General features: G+C 28.9%; 1 protein-coding gene across 1 annotated transcript; it reads right to left on the bottom strand.

Annotated features, from left to right (window-relative positions):
* Positions 1-4,242: 4,242 nt before the first annotated feature.
* LOC132945450 (uncharacterized) lies at positions 4,243-18,841 on the bottom strand. Its single transcript, XM_061015198.1, has 7 exons — positions 18,549-18,841; positions 11,966-13,402; positions 6,021-6,122; positions 5,459-5,596; positions 5,295-5,378; positions 5,037-5,193; positions 4,243-4,824 (listed from the first exon to the last, which is right to left on the bottom strand). Exons 2-7 carry the CDS (start codon positions 12,816-12,818, stop codon positions 4,698-4,700), a joined length of 1,461 nt encoding a protein of 486 aa, XP_060871181.1. The 5' UTR covers positions 12,819-13,402; positions 18,549-18,841; the 3' UTR covers positions 4,243-4,697.

Here is an 18,841-nt window from a genome sequence, read left to right as displayed (position 1 = left end):
TACATTTTACACACGACGTACCTACCTATACCTAACCATATATTTAGAATATAATATTATAATATAAAAGTATTTTTATTTTTTGGTCATAAACATTATCAATGGGTAGTATAAGATTTATAGGTACCTACCTAGTTGTTATTGTTTGGATTTAAACAATTTCGCAAACTAAAATCAAAACTCCACGCAAAGCATTCAGACTTCAGAGCTTTTAATCAATCATCAAACATCAATGTGTTTCTAGTTTAAATCGAAAGAAATGTAAAAAAAAAACGGGTAAGTTGATGTCGCTCTGCTGTACAGTAGGTTATAAGTGGGTCACTGTATAATGGATTATATTAAATTTGAATTCAATGATATCATATCATTGTATACGAAAAACGATTCTGAGCAGAGACGATTTGTCAGTCTGGATATTTTATATTGTTATTAAATTTTATTATAGCCTGTATGTTGAATTAATATTATGAATTACAACAAAATAACTAAAAGCGTTATTTTTGTTTTTATTTGTTTCTATGCTGAATCTTAAATCGTGATGCTGATAAACAAAGCGATAGAAATTAAAATCCCATTTTTAGCGATTTTTTGTAATTTATCGGTGGTTTTTCCCGTGGCATTGAATAACTATTGAGAAAATCGAAAAATGACCTTTTTTAAAGTACCATATTGATCCAATTTGCTAAAAGATAAGATACTGTATGTTGAGATCAAAGCACTCCATCAAGTAGAAATTTTGTAAACAGGATAGAAAAAAAAATAAACACCATTGTACAACCACTAGATCAGAAAAGTGAGATGTGATTAAGTATATTATTTTGATGTCATTAATGAAAAATCGTACATAAAATTCAATAGCGATAAAATAATGTATACTTATTTTGTTGTAGGTAATTCCGAATTAAATGTTTATTAAAAAAATTTTAAAAAAGGGCCTCTTTAAGTCTACTTCGCCCACATATTAATTTTACCTCGCGCCGCCACTGGACTAATTCGTAAAACTTTATTCGAAGATATCATTTTGTATATTAATATTTACTATGTACAGTGAAATTCTCAAAATGTTATGCAGATTAAAATAATATGTATAGTCTATAACGGAACCGTTCGTATAGCCTTCAAAACACAATTGATTTTACAATGTTTCGTCGCTTGTTTACCTACGTGACGTTGGTCGGTCCGTAACAACTATTTTCATGAGGCCCTGGTATCAAAATCGATTTTGCAACATTTTCCAAATATTTATTTTGTTTTATTAAAAAAACATTTTTATTTAAATTTCATATTATTATTATATATTTTGTATTTAAAATATTAATATTAATATAATAATAATTTAATATTATTTATAAAATACTTTTATAATAACAATTACTGTATGACCACAGCGTGAACAGGAAGACCTGAAAAATGAAATAACTTTTGTTCGAAAGATATATTTGATATCTATTATAATATAATATATATATTGTTCTCAGTATATTTTAATTTTTCTTTTATATATAATTTATTGAGTCGTGACTTGTACATAGTACACACCTATAACATTTTTTATGTATTTTCGTATTAATTTTACAATTGTGTTTTTTTAAAAAAAAATTTTTTTTTATTTGTGTCTTTATCACCTTTTGGTACAGTAACATTGTAATAACTAACAATGCTTCGACTTTCTTCAACAGCATCTTTTCTGGTAGGAAAGTGAATCTAGTTGGTATTTTGAAAGAGTCAAAATTAAAAAATCCCATGCATGGGAACGTTTTTTTTATAAGTTTTTAAAATTCTGATTTTGACAAAATTGATCAAAATCTCAAACATTTTCATATATTGTTTTGTAATTAATAAATTATAAAATGTTCAATTTTTATAGCTAAGGATTGAAAATTTAAAACAAGAATTCTTATAAATAGTTCAACTGTAACCAAAAAATGTAAAAAAATAATATGCAAACACAGTTATTTTTTACAGACATTTTAAGTTAAAATTTGGATGAAATTACAAATCAAATCAAAAATTACGATTTTAGTAATATTTTTGTCGTTTAAAAACATTACTCGTGGGTATATGAAACGTTTAGAGTATATTATTATATTTTATACACACAATGATATTTTAAAATGTAATTTTTTGGCAAAAATGAATTCAGCCTACTGTTGTACTAATGTCTATAATAGTAAAATAAATTACTTTAATCACAATAATACCATCTAATATACTATTAGTAATAAGGCTGGTCGACTGTCTTCGCTCATCATATTATTATTTTACTCACTTGAAAATTAAAATATCGTAAAAAAGCAATGAGAAAACACCGATAATGTTTTTACCTAAAAGTTTGAAAAATATGTAAATTTGCTCTAATACAGTGCCGGACTGGGTAGGGTCCGGCCCATTATCACAGATATAACAGCGTCCCTACCCCGACCATAGGCGTAATTTTTTGGGAGCTAGAGGGGATTTAGCAGTCAAAATATGTTTTTGCCCCCCAAATAATATAACGGCAAATTAAAGAGAGTCATTTATGATGGTTGCAATTGGTTACATAATATTATACTAAATTTTAATACTATAATTAGAAGAAATAGGGTATAAACAATTTGTAAAAAAAATATATTTTATTAAAAATACAAATCTTTGGTCTGGACAACGTCGGGGCGTCGGGCTTGACATTTATATAAATATATAATCCTATTATGTTTATGTTGCATTACTATGTTTATGTACCTATGTCCTATGCGATATAAATATAACCGTACCACTTACAAGGCACCGGCCCAAAACCCAGCCAAGAGCAGCGGCTCACTGTCCTCTATCGTTCTTACTCTAAAAACGACCACTCCTGCTCTAATATCAAAACCAGCAGCACACTATGTCACTATTGAAATTGGTGAACGAACAATTTCTATGATGTACGCGAGTAAGACAGAGACAACACATGCGGGTACAATGTCCTCTTAAAAAATAAAAATAAAAAATGTTATACTATACGTGTAGGTAGCGTCCGTAAATGTCCAAAATGTCAATATTTACTAGAAAAGGGATGGAAAGTGTTGTTTCATAATGTACCATGTAGGAATGTAATTTTGTGGGGGAAGGAGTGTCGTGCGAATTTCCAAAGTGGAATTGTAAATCATGTAAATGTCATACTTGCTATTCACACAAAAAAATTGTTTGAAAAAGTAAATTTTTTTCTTCAAGGGGATGACGAAATCAGCTGTTGCTCGTTATTTGGATATACGTATGTATTTTATGTGTTTTTTTATTTTTGCGGTTGACGGATATTCCACAAAACTTCATAACTTGGCTGGAAGGTTTATAGAAACAGTAAGTTAAATTTCTGAAATGTCAAAATTTACTAGGAAAGAGAATATCTGAACACATAAAAAATATCGTGATTTAAATCTATAATATGTAAAATTCCAGCTTTAAATTAGTGTACATAAAATAAATAATTGGCCTTTTAGCGGTCCTGGTGGACCTAACCTGAACTAAATGCTGTTAAACGACTACTTACTTTTCGACACCGAGTGACTACACTCGTAGTTTTATCTACATCGAGTCCATTACCAACAATATTTTATATTTAATCCTCGCTGTGAATTGGGGTTATAAACTTTGAAATTACAAAAAAGCGGCTAAGTGGGTTACACTCTGCGTCTCTGTTGGACATTAGGTGTCGTCTAGAGAATTAATAATAGGTACATCCAAGTAGAAATCCAATTAAATATTATATAAATATTTAAAATATTAATGAATTAATTATTAAACACATAAGTTAAAGCTTAATAAAAATGGAAATGTGAAGTGGGGGACCTATAGTACTTTGGAGTGATGACTATAGTTCCTAAAGATTCCCTCAACGTTACGTTCATGATCATTGATCCAGATGATATTTAATTATATTATATTATATTTAATACTAATTTAATCCGATCGTGTTGATCGTGTTGGTGGAGTACTTTTAAGTGAGTGGTGAGTGGTGACTGGTGACTACTATATAATATTGAGACGATGATGGCAGTGCTATCTATCGTCGTATTTGTTGACCGTGACTGTTGCATTTTAAGCCGCTAGATGACAATATCCAGTACGTTTTTATTATATTATAATTTAAAAAAAAATTTGTTTGCTCACTGACAGCATTGTACTTATAATTAATGTTTATTTTAAAATATCTATATAAAGATATAAGAGATAATAATTGATTAGTGGAATAATTATCTCAATGAAGATAAAATAAACAATATACAATCGTAGATCGTAGTATGATATAAATTAACAATTTTTATCTAGATAAAATTTTTTTTTTATTACTTATCATTTATCAGTTATCATAAAACCAAAAAGTCCTGAAATATTGTACCATGGAAGTACAAATATAGATATTTGAACGGTTGTCCGACTGATGGTTTTTAATTTATAAACTAGGTACCTATACCTAAATACCTAATAGATATTGATATAAATTAAATATTTTATAAATTATTTCTAATACAATTATTTAAATATTTGATTTTTGATAATATTCTAACATAATATAATATGATAATATTTACATAGTGTATACATGAACAATATAAATGATAATTTTCTTAAGAGAACATAAGTTAAATTAAGAAACTGAATAACTTTATTATTATTATAATATTATACATAATAAGTCTTACAAACGTTTTGTTATTGTTATAAGTAACATCCCACTAAATATGGTAACTTATTACGTTTCGGTCGTTGATTGGTGCGATTTCGGTATTTTGTTTTTTATTTTCACTATGGTCGCCGTCAACGGTGTACGATTTTTGGTTTCCGTTTAAGTAATATATCAAACTGAAAAAGTAAACCAAAAATATATAGTAAAGACATCATCATCATAATTATTTAATTACATAATTGATACTCGCACATACAGAGAAATCACGAATATAATATAGTTTAACCTATACGTAGGTAGGTACCTATTATATCGCACATAGGTACAAATTAAAAAAAAAACTAAATAAACAGATAAAACAATATTGAATAAATAGGTAGGTACTTACTAAAAAACGAATATGAGTGGAGTTGTTAGGACAATACTGACTATAAAAAATGCGCTGGGCATCGATTCAAATGTATGGTTGTAAATAAAATTGTATAATGGTAGAAATCCACTTTTCATTGTACTTTCCATTAATAATTTTACTGAATTCATAGCACCTGTTGCAACGTATACATAAAAAAAGCGGTGTTAAAGTTGAACTACTGGAGATCGTAAACATGTCTATTGTGGTTAATTTCATAAGTTATTATATAATCACCCAATTCGTCAGATCCAACGCATTTTGAAGCTATAGAACTAGTTAACGCCAAAGCTGCACCCCGAAAGAGTTCTAACGGTGGCACTGTAAAATTACAAATTATTATTTTATTATTATTTTAACACAGCCGTTGAACCATTGCGATTTTTTACGCTAATCCTTACCTAAAAATAGTTGCCATGATTCGGCAACTAAAAAGAAAGCTACCGCAGCTAAAAGATCAAATACTGAAGCAATCGTACCAATTAACGCATCGTTCATTCGAAACTTGTAGCTTAAAATGCCTAGTGCAAACAATGTGCCTGTAAAAACAATTTATATTGTAAATAAAATAATTATAATTTATTATAGTGTTTATAGTATATAAACAATAACGATAATTTGTTATATTTGTTATTGTTGTTTACAAATCAAACAACAATAAAATATGATATCAAATACAAAATATAGATAGGTACATCAATTTAATATACGTATTAAATGACTCACAAAACACAACATTTAAAATTTTTATAATCAATCATTTTTACTATAGATTATAAGAAGCAATAAAAAAATAATTACTTAAATACATTTTTAGTGTTGTCTTTCTTTCTGAAATATGACTCTTTTTATTGAATATGTTTTCGATATATTGTAATAATAAACAGATCGGTAATTATTAAATGTACAATTTTTAAGTACCTATGTATCTAGATATTATTTGTTATTATAACTTAAACTTACCTATTAATACGACGGACATCTGGTAAGCATTGAAAATACTAAAGTCTACTTCATTCCATTGAAATTTATACCTCAAATATAGATATAATACTGACATTTCTCCTAAAAATATAATTTGTTTGCATTATTAGAATTATTATACAGGTACTTATATTTCCAAACAATAAGTATTAAAATAAGTATTTTATAACCAAGTACCTACAACGCTTTACAAATATAATGTGTTCGTTAGATATATCTTTTTTTATCTATTTCAGTATTGTAATTTGATATGTTTAAGAAACAAATAGAACCTAAATTTCTTAATTATTAATTTGTAACATCATATTTTTACTACATGTTTGAGAAAACCCAAAGTTTCAAGTATTTAGGAGTTACTAGCAACAACGACTGGAACGCTGAAATAGCCAGTCGTATACTAAAAGCAGAAAGAGCTTTCTTTGCAATGATTAAATATTTCAAATCAAAACTATTCTCTAGAGACACAAAAATACCCATGTACATTATTATAAGACAAATATTAACCTATATGGTTGTAAAGTTTGTCCGATGACAGTGCAAACTGAACGGAAATCAGAAGTTTTGGGAACAAAGTGCAAAGAAAAATATTTGGCTCCGTGTTTGACAATACAATAAATGGAAAAACGCGGAAATAAGGGAAATCACCAAAGTACCTTACATAAAACAAGCCACGTGAAGTGACAAAGAATCTAGTTGCTTGAACAGACGACGAGAAGATAAGAAACCTATATGGAGCTAGGGCGGCAATTGCGTACAAACCAACAAGAAGAAGACGACCCAGAGGTAGGCTTAAGAAATGATTGATGGACTCCAGATCAGATGAACTAGAGGCTACGGAATATGAGGAAAAATCCTCGATCGGGAATATTGGAGGTCGTTGACGGTGGCGGCTCAAACACTTACATAGTTGTACGGCTACATAAAGCAGCAGAAGAAGAAAAATATCATATTTTTAGTTGTCAATAATTCAATATCAATTATCTACTGGTTTTGGGTATTCAAAAATTATTAGAGAAATATTAGAGAAACAACTATTAACTAATTTGATTTAATGACAGTATAAAATATTATTTTAACAACAATGTTTTTATACACGAATAAAATTTATTTAATAGCAACGGTAGTAAATCATAAGACTAGCCAAATCGTAATGTCATATTTGTTACAATCTGTAGTTCTTGAATTTTACAAAATGTTTTGTAGGTATTGATAATTGTAAACGATTTATTTTCTTTCATAATAAATTATTGAACAATGAACAATTATATTGTAATCAAAGAACATTGACAAACAATAAAACCTTATTGATTCTGATTTAGTTTTTTGTCAACATCTTTAAATACATCTTTGATCAACAGTATTGGATAAAAAAAAAAACTATAGTAATTTATGTAGTATACAAATAATTCGTATACATTTTCGAATTAGTTACCTATTTAATTCAATTTATAAATGCCGGTCAGAATATTAATAAGAAAATCAATCACATGGCACCTAAATCCTAATATTGCACCGAATGTTGCGGACGTGCTAAATATTATCAATCTAATTACATATCGCCATTCACCGTTTCACAATAAAAAAATACTATTACCTTTATCTAATTAAAATCAAAGGAATTTAGTAGAAACATTATCAATGTACTGATATTATATTTTTCATAATAATTATAATTTAGTATACGACGTATTATAATTGATTTATAATTAATAAATTGTAGGGTTATTTCCTCAAGGCATACCTTTCCCTTCTATAATGTGTACATTAAGTGAATTAATGATAAAAGTTTTATGTAGCACATTTTTGATCGAAAGTTTCACCCATCTTGTAAAACTATACAGACAATATTTCAAAACGACCTTAACTTAAACGAGATGCCTACATACTCGTTTTTTAACGAATTAATTTAATTTTTTATGACTCTTCGAAATGTGCTTTGCTTAGACACACGTATCAGCGTATAATATAATATATATATTTATTAATAATGTATATTGTATAATAATAAATTGTCTACCTGAGTTTATTTAAATTTTTTAAAGATAACTCGTACATAATTTTAGTTGTTGTAAAGTGATCAAATACTTACATTATAATATGTTGATGTATATAATATATGAATATCAAATTAATTATTTATTATTATTAATTATGTATGAGCAATGGGCATATTTAAATAAGATAAGATGAATGAATAGTATGGCAATGAGCAGGGGTACCCAGAAAATATGAAACAATGTATTATATCAGTGGGCCGTGGCCGTGCACTATATTATATTATATTCTGATAAAATGTAACTGGTGTTATGTAACTTATAAGTAAGTAAGTAGGTAGGTAATATATATAAATAGCAACAACATACACACATTTTTTAAAAGCCATAAAATGTATATTATATGTATTAGTATACAGCAAGTTAAATGGAGCTTGGATTATAAACCTACAATTTGTTTTAAATTTAAATGTATCATTTTTTGACATTCCTTCTAATTGGTGTTTATAATAGTTTTATCATTCCTTTAGATTTTGAGCGGAACGATGAATGTATTGGTTTCATGAACTTTTGAGTACTGAAAATGCGTCAATCTGCAATTTTATTTAAATTTAAAATTTAATCTAGTCGGTACATCGTGTAAACAAAAATAAAAATTCCTAATATTTTTCAAAGTAATCAGGAAAACAACATTTTTTTTTACGCAAAACCAATTTTGATAAATTTTTTTTTTGTAGTGATTAAAAATGAACAACTATTGAGACTTAGATTTTATTTATATTATATTGTTGTTATACATTATAATAGTTTTATATTTATATTACCGTTTGTCTAGATATGATATAATTTTCAATATTTGGGCTCTTTTGTGATATTTATAATTATTTTAGATTTTCGAGTTTTTAAAAAAAACGATTCATATAGGTATATTTTTGTATAATACACTTTTTGTCTGTGGGTAAAAAAATGGGTAGATAAATTGTTCTTATAGCAATTAAAAAATATTGAAATTAAAAAGATTTCATTTTAATACCTTGATTTTGGCAAAAATTCAAAAATCATACTGTAATACACTAATACTTATAATATCTTTATTTAGAAACATAAATTATAAAGTATTCTAAGAAATAAGACTGACAGACTCTTTTCGTTCAAAATTGATTTTTTGTATCAATGATTTATGATTGAATTCATATTTAAAAATCCGTGCTTCTATTCCTAGAGCTAGACTCAGGACCGGCTCGAGCAAAAATAGTGAACTAGGCGAAATCTAATTTTGCCGCCTCTAACAATATAATATTATCAGTATTTTGAAAATGCCGCTCTCTTACTCAAGTGCTGCTTAAGTGCCGTCCTCAGCTCATTTGCTTCGTTGGCCTATTATTACGAATATGAAACATTAAACTATTTAAGCAGAAAGTAATATTGACACATACAACACTATGTCGCCTACCCCCCTTGAACCGGGCCCGGCTAGATTATCCTACTATTAGTACTTAATGACGATGTAACTTACAATACAAGGTGATTCTTTTATCACGAAATACTCATTATTTCAAAAAGTATTAATGTTATAGAAAATATTTTTTTACATACTTTCAAGTTGTTAAAAAACAACGTTTTTATTAAAAAATATTGAATTTAGGACGAGTATAGTTTATGAGTCATAAGTATTTAAAGCTTAGACAAGTGGAGTAGTGGACACATTTTGCGGGGTAATCCCGTACCACCCCACTCCGCTCATCTAAACTTTAAATACTTATAACTCATAACCTACTCGCCCTAAAGTCGATTCGTAAAAATATTCTGCTTTGGAATATGAAATTAAAACTCTATGTTGTCATTCAAAAAAGTAAAAACTTAAAAAATTATAAGGATAAGAAATATTTAAAAATATATTTTTTTAATAAAAACGTTGTTTTTATAACTTGAAACTATATAAAAAAATATTTTCAAAAACATTAATACTTTTTGAGATAATGAGTGTTTTATGATAAAAGAATCACCCTGTATCAAAGCGATCTCTCAGGTTTTTTTAAAAAAATGTTTTACTAAAACGATTTATAATCTATACTGTTAGGTACAACAAGTATAATAACTAATAAGTAACTACATATTTTGATTGTTAATTGGTAAGTGTCAGGAGGTTAACATATTTTATGGATAGACACTCGGCATTGGATTTTCGTTTTATTATAATAGAAAAATCTACAATATGTATTCATGTAGTTACGTATCATACAAAAAGAAAATGTGATGTGCAATTATAGTTACGACTTGATGGAGTGAGAGTAAAGAATGACCTATGACACTAATCTAAAAATGTGATCACTGATCACTTATAAACCATCGTATTGTATTATAGTATTTAGTTCTGTTCAGGCCTTTTGAGTCTATATCAATAGATGCATTATTGCATTCCAATGTTGTGTAGTCAAATGTAAAAAAAAAATTGATAAAACATGTTACACCTAATATTATGCTCTACATTTTTAACGCCCATATGTTTGGTTTACACCTGTTGTTTATATAAGGTAAATACTAAATATATTTTATATGAGTATCCTTGTACACGTATATTTAATAGACAATTTGAAAATTTTATTTTGTATACTATACTAAATTATTATAATTTTGGTTTTAAGATTGACGGAGTACCTTACCTACCTACTTATATTTTGAATTTTTAAATTTTAAAAATTAACATTTATTTTTTTAATTTTGAGGCAGAATACATTTTTGTTAAAATGTCAACCTACAGCTGTTATTTAGGATTCAACTATAATAGTTTAATGTTTAAACATACTTAGATAGGTACAATTTAATACAATCAAACGTTTAACGTGTATAAAGTGTACTCTAATACTATTAGATAATACATACTTGTATTATAGGCTGCTATATACAATATTATACTAATTATTATTAGGCATAGTATTTATAAAGCGATAATCAAATATCAATAAAGTCTTAACCTTAAACAAATTGCGCTTGAAAAAAAAAACAATTTTTTCAAATACTGACTATGATAATTTGGTACGTATATTGGCGTAATTCCATTAAATTTCAGCTGGTGCAAATCTTTTATTGATCCAATAATCATAAAACAAATTAATTCATATTTAAAGCCAATCGCTTTGCTCGAGTACTAGCTTTTTGTATTTGATAATATTCACAAACATAAAAGTCTGTATATTATTTTACTATACCTTTATCATTGAACTATTTAATAATGTTATAATAATATATAATTTGATGGTCGTATACAAATCATACATGGTAAAAAATGTTATTTTGGAAAATGTCAAGACTAAGTTTATGAATCATAGTCATGTGAATTTTCTTTAATATTTAGGGGTGGGTTGGTGGATGCTCAATATGAAAGTGAAAAACAATATTATTGCTAATTAATAATTATATTAAATAGTAATTATATAGTAATACCAGTAGTATTTGTGTTTATTATAAATTGTTGGTGCGTGGGTGGGTCAACTTTAGGTGCTTATTGGTTATTTTAGGTTCATTTCACCACCGTAACTATGAAAATGACAACGGCTATTGGGCTATAACAGATAGGTAAGTGATAGCTATAATATTATTACATAACGTTGTTTTATTATAAATTGTTCAATTGTGTTATCATTTATAAAAAAATTTAACAAATCAATGAAATGGTATTGAATTTTAACAGGATTATAATTTATAGTTCAGCTTTTGCAGGTGCAAAAGCATATTATCATTACACCTCCTACATAATACCAGGGGGTGCAAATGCATTACCGTGATTACGCCACTTGGTGCGTACTATCGTAGGACTCAAAAAAAATATTCACCCCTCTACTACATAGTATTATATTTTGTCGAGTAACTATGTAGGTAAACATATTATATAGGTACATTATAGTTGGTTATATATGGTGGACAACTCACCCTCCAGTGGCACGCACGTGAGTGGCGCGCACACGAACACGACTAGGCATAGGAGCAGCTTGCCGTGGCCCGGACGCGACTTGGCCAGCACGCGGTAACAGTTGCGAAGCACATCCAACGGGTTGACGGCCTGGGCGACGTCCTGGTACAACGGAAGCTGGTCGGCGACGCTTGACGCCCCGCGAAGGGCACTGCCGCCGTCGTCGATGAATATGAACGTGAGGGCGAGTGCGGTCAGGCCCAGGATGATGGACACCACATATGCGAAGGCGAAGCCCACGTTGACCACCACGAACCCGTAGACGAGCATTCCCAGTATACCACCCACGGCTATGGTGCCACCGACCACGCCGTACTTGACCGTCCGCCACTCGTCTGTGGTCGTGTCGCCCACGTACGAATTGATGCCGTTGAACAGCATCGGTGGGCCACCGGTCAGTGACAGCGCGGCGGCCTGTGCGGCGGCCGTAATTGCCGGCGACACCGACCACACGACGGTACAGTACAGTGACAGACCGTCCGCCAATATCTGACCGGCGATCGGCAGAATGATCAGTGGCCGACGGCGGCGGTTGTGCCGGTCGCTCCACGTGCCCGCGGCCATGGCCAGCGCGATGGGCACCAGGTGCTGGACGAGCGCCTTCCAGCCGTTGATCGGCGCCACCACGTGCTGCGCGGTCGCCTCGTCCTGGCACTTCGAGCCCACCCGGGCGGCCATCGCGCCCGTCGGGTCGCACGCCTTGTACAGCAGCAGGTTGGTGCTCAGGCACCCCGAGAACACCATCGCGACGAAGTAGAAAAACACCACCGGTTCTACGGACACGTGGGCCGCTAGGCCGCGTATAAACGACATCGTCCGCTTGCACTACAAGACTTGTTGTAGGTGGTGCACTGGACCGGCCAAGATCGATTTATCGCCGCCGCCGTTGTCGTTACACGTCACACGGGCATAGCGTTGTCGTGTAAATTAATAATATTGCGGTGGTGCGTGCAATAAGGACGTATACGAGAGCGCTCGAGTGGGTGTCCGCGGTTCGACTGAACTATTTCGACGAGTGATATTGTTGTTGTTGATGCTACAGCCTGTACTAATAATAATATGTTCTCGATCTCGCGGTAATCACCGGTGGTCTTAACAACGATCAATTTTTTTTTATCGAAAACGCGTTCACATTAAACTTTATCGTTCGGCGGCGGCGGTGATGATGACGAGTATAATACAATTTATTATACATAATTATTATGCGGGAGTGTGTGTGAACAACGATAAGAAAATAAATCGAAAAAAATCACATTTTAATTTGATCAAAGTGCCGTTATCTCGATCTCGTTCAAATCATAATAATAAGTTTATTTATTTTTTTACGAGTTCGTTTAGCACTTACATAAAAGCAAACCGAATAGTATTATTGTTTACAAATAGTTGTTGATTTTCACCTGCGAAATGAAAAAAAAAAAAATAATAATTAGTATAACATTATAACATTTGCTTAATTATTATTTAATTAATACACCACTATGACGTTGATATGTTTGAAGTGTGCGAACAAACCAACTTAAAATATAAATAGAATTAAATATTAATATACCGTCGACTGTCGCACAGATTATTTAAGTATATTTTTAACTGTGTGACGTATAATATTATGATAATAATACACATAATATTCATGTTGACATTTTCGTTTGTTACGGTATTATTATATTATAATAAAAAAAAAACCAAGGAGGAAAAGTGCATCCTTCACGAGTTGAAAGTGTGCTGAACCAAACATAATATTATATAGTTGCTTGTTTTGTGCGTCAGTCGTGTCTACAATGATATCATAGTAAATGAGTATACACATAACAATTAATGATATTATTATCATGTCCAAATGTCCAATCAATTTGAACGTGTTGAAAATGTACATTATCATTATAACACAACTACGTTGGACACATATTATAATCTACACGTGATGCATACAATAGCTGTATGCTATGATATATATATATGGTATGATTATTAAATCATAATTGATTTTCCGCAGTAGGTACAACTGCACTAGGTACTAAGTTATTATCAGTGGTATGCCACCCAGGGGAGGAGGGTTACGGGTTATTTGTGTCTTTGGTATTATCACCAAAATTCATTTAAATGTATTATATTTGTAAAACCACTCCCCCGCCATCGAAGAGTCCTGGGCACGCCGCCGGTTAATATAATTTATGATATTTAATGGAAATGAAATAATACTGATCAGACGTCCATAATCGAGCCAGACCAAAGAATACCGTCAAATCACGTTGGCGCGACATTTTTCGAAAATAACTCGTCTCCCTAAACTGATTTTTATTCCTATACACCTAAATTCGAAAATATTAACAATTACGCGGGAATATTAGGATATAGCATTGTAAATATTTATAATAATTAAGTGTAAAAATAATTCATTGTGTACCGTACTAAATACTAATTGCTACTTAACCTACGTAATCTGGACACTGAACGACCTTTTATAGTTTTATAACTACCTATATATGATAACAATATAAATTGATAATAATTATTTTTTGACATTTTGAAATAAGATTTGTTCAAAAAAACAAAGACAACGATAGAATAAAATATAACTAATTTCATAGTTAATTTGAGCATATTGATTTTTAGAATAATTAGGTCATTAATAATATTGTAAGTCGACTGATCGAAGGTTATTATTACTCGTTATAATTCAATAAATAGTTTATTGTTTTATGGTTTTTTTTTACATTTAACTTAGTGATAATTTGTAGTTGACCTAATTATAGTTGATTACAGAATAAGATACTCGAAAAAGGTGTCCTTAAAACCTTCCAATCTTCATCATTTCAAAACTATATATTTCACGAACTTGCATCGTTCAGAATAAAAAGAAAAATATTTATTAATATAATATAACTTTTTCAATAACTTGGACCTGTTCAATATGACTCTTATAGTTCTTTAAATTGCTATTTTTAGATTATTAGCTAACCATTAAGTTTAATTAAGTCAAAATTGTTGTTTAATAAATTGTCAGATTTTTAATTTCTAACAAGTATATACATTATATATATTTTTATTTTTTTATTTTCTCTGTTATTTGTATTAGTTTTTAGTATAACTCACGTATGTACCTACAACTGTCATTATAATATTATTGTAAATTGGAATTTTATTTAGTTAATAAAATATTATTATTATTATAATTATAATACAATTCACAATATATAATAATGTATACAATTTTGAAAAAATTATTAAAAATAGTTGAGTAAAAAACAGTTTTTAAATATAATTATAATTTGATAACATCCTATGATAGTATGATAAAAATAAAATTATGGTTGATAATTATTGTTATCGGTGTATTTAATTATATCTATTTAGTTTTATTATTCGTAATTTATAGTCATAGACTTTAGTTTATTGTAAGAAATATAAATGTTATATATAGGTATGTAGTCGATAGTGATTAAATACCCGATATAATTAAGATTTAAAATAATCTCGCCTATTTTATATAATTGAAAAAATATATGTATAGTAATCTAATTAAAATATTATTACATAATAAAATTGGCTTTGAAAATGAGATTTTATATTTTAATGTGAAGTAGGTCTATAAAGATGACGAGCTTTCGATTTATGAAATTCATCCATAATTACCATAAATGATTAGTTACTATAATATCCTATTATTATAAATGCAATGTGTTGCCTACAAGACTACAACAGTAGGTAGTTATCCTTATCTATACAACCGTTATATTGATTTATATTCCTACTCAATTTAATCAACTGTCAATAACTATTTTACTTTCTATGGATGTTAAAAATAATTATTTGAGTTCATAATACATGCCCAGACACACAAGGATTTTATTATTATTTTTTTTTTCATAATTTAAATAATATACCCCTTCGAGCCGCCACTGGTGTATTGTGTATGTATATCAAGTACTTTTGAATAGTTGCTCGTCTTGCACTAATGGCTTTTGTAATATTATACCCCATTATGTAACCAGGTTTTATAATGAGTATTAACAGTAGCTAGTGGGATTAACATTGATGATATACCTATATTGATAAATTTCTGATTTGTTTAAATATGACGTATTATTTGTAATTATTAATATATTATAGCGATGTTTGATGTGAAAAATCAAAATAGAATATTTATTCTATTCTAAAAATTATGAATTAATTAATCGTAGGTGTATAAAATACTTAAACCTGTAGTCCACCTTTAAAATAATATATTATACTAATGCATTATACCCACGGGTATAGCTCAGCTACAGCTCTTGCCTACATTTTTGAAGTCAAACATTATTTTTATGTACAGATATTGAATTGAAATTTGTTTCTGAAGATATCAGATATTCAAATAAGTAGATTATCTAGATTTAAGAATTAGCTGTATGGTGTATGGTAATATTAGTATACAATATTTTTAGATTCAACACGCATACAATAATTAAAATGTTTATTGAATTTACGTTAATTTGATATTATAATGAAACTAAATGTAATATATTTATAGAAAACGATCTAGATGTAAACTAAAATTTAAATGTTTTGAATAATTTTAGTTCATAAGGATTTGAGCATATGTATAACTATTGTAATATGTATATATATATATTTATAATGTATGTATAATAATGCTCGTTTAATTGCGTGTAATAGAGTATAATATTAACTAAATCAGCTGTAAGTATATTGTACATAATATTATTAATAAATATAAGTGGCGAATGGTAAGTATTTACAGTTTGCAACAGACAGAAACGTCCTTTAAGATTTCGGCACAAAGTGGAAAGGGACCAAATTTGGCAATGTATCGTAAAATATAAATTACATTTAATTAATATAGGTACACTATTTAATAACGATTTACATTTATTTTGTACTGATTTTTGGTATAATGATTGTTGAATAAGAAATTGCAAACCTTTCATAAATGTCAAAAAGTGGGGTATTTTCCCAAGTTGCACTCCCCCCTCCAAAAAATAAAAAATTATGACCACCTGTGACTCAATAAACGTGTTACGTGAACAAACCAAGATATTTTTAGAAATTAAAACTCTGCTCCGGAATGTGGTTGTGGTATAACTATATAATTACTAGGTATCACTATTTGTCAGTAGGTATTAAAAATGTTTCTAGAACGTGTAATTTCTGTAAGTATGTAGGAACAAATTTGTAAAATATAATATAATATTAATTAGTTTGTTTAATGGAATAAATAAACGCAGATTTTTGGTTCTTGAGATTACAAAAAAATAGTAGTTTTTATTGTAGCAATAAGGAATCGGTTAAAGTTATGTAATATATGGTACTAATGTGAATGACCAATATTAACTTTTTTGTTTATAATATATCTACTTCATAATGAATAGAATTATAAATATTTAAAAACAAACAATAAATCTAATAAAACAGCGGTAGGTACTTACCTCTAACGTTTTCAAGTAATTTCAATTTATAGACTAGTTTTTAAAATATTTATATTAATATTATAAATGTTTGAGGTTAACAAGTTTGAAAACAAAGTGTGTATCAACTTTCAAGTATAGGTGATACAGGATGATATGATGTATTGATATAAAATAATTCATTTAAGCGAACGTAAAATAATAAATTTAAAAAAAAATATATGTTGATGTATATTTTACAGCAGTGTGGTACAAAAAAAATGTAATATACAGTATTACCAGGCCATTAAAATTACAAATACCTTTAGTGTCCCAAAATTAATATCTCAAAAAGAAAATACAAGTAAATAGGTAATAAATACATATTATTATGTAAATTTATGACACATTGTTATTTATATTTACATATGTAATTCTAGTCAAATAATCTGCAATTATACATTTAACAGTATTTAACTACAGTAAAGCCTACGGATACTTAGGTTATTGGCCACGATTATCTATTACAGATTAAAAAGTGAAATATATTAAAAGTATTATATAATATATTAAATTAGGTACATTGTGGTATCTACGTATAACATTATAATATTATTATGTGTTTAATTGAAATTCGTAAAAAATATGTTTTGTTCGCATAATAATTTGTTTGCAATATTTATTTATTTATTTTCACTAAATTAAATATAATTGTACTCTCATTCAATATCCAGAGAGATATTTTTAAATTCCTAATATTATATGCAATGCTGCAGTTGACATTTGATAATATATTATTCACATATAGGTACGTGAAGTACCTACTTAATACCTAAATACACGTTATTGTGACAAGTGATGACGTAGCACAGCACATGTTTAGGACTTGTGTATTATAATATACACGGAACTACATAGACTACTCAGCCGAGAATTGTTTTACGGAGTCGTTTTACATCAGTTCCACCGTGGTCATATAAAATATTGACATTATTATAGTGGCTGTGCATAAATATTAATGATATTGTAAAAATATTATATCGTTAATATAGGCATACTACATCACAGTAATACATAGTAGGTAATACTATTATGTAATAATTATCAAATATAGTTAAATATTATGTAAAATTACTGTGATTGAATACCCTAAACTCACTCTTTTCACATGAAACTGATAAACATGTAGGTAGGTATTGACAGTATTTGTGTTCAGCGGTGATTTGTGACTTTTATTAAATAAATGGTATTATAGTGCTGCATGTGTGTTATGTTCATTTCATAGTTTGACTGTATTCGGGTCGGCTATGCGATGTATTGAAAACAATATGAACACTACTTAAATTGAAAAAAAAAACACGCCAAAATCGCCTCGAATGCCGGTAGGTACCTACAACGTATTACGGTAGGTTAGAGGACGTAAGTACATCAGTGTCAGCAGTTGCCGACAAG

This window comes from Metopolophium dirhodum, chromosome 5, assembly GCF_019925205.1.
Source record: "Metopolophium dirhodum isolate CAU chromosome 5, ASM1992520v1, whole genome shotgun sequence".
Classification (NCBI taxonomy): Eukaryota; Metazoa; Arthropoda; class Insecta; order Hemiptera; family Aphididae; genus Metopolophium; species Metopolophium dirhodum.
Note: the sequence above shows the minus strand (reverse complement) of the source record. Positions and strands in the feature narration are given on the sequence as shown.

What these genes read in the sequence shown, in the direction of transcription:
- LOC132945450 (XM_061015198.1), bottom strand. Translation starts at nt 12,818, where the DNA reads ATGTCGTTTATACGCGGCCTAGCGGCCCACGTGTCCGTAGAACCGGTG. An exon ending in CACGTGCGTGCCACTGGAGG is followed by an intron (nt 6,123 to 11,965) that starts GTGAGTTGTCCA and finishes TTATATTTTTAG; the next exon opens with GAGAAATGTCAGTATTATAT. An exon ending in CGTTGGATCTGACGAATTGG is followed by an intron (nt 5,194 to 5,294) that starts GTGATTATATAA and finishes ACGTTGCAACAG; the next exon opens with GTGCTATGAATTCAGTAAAA.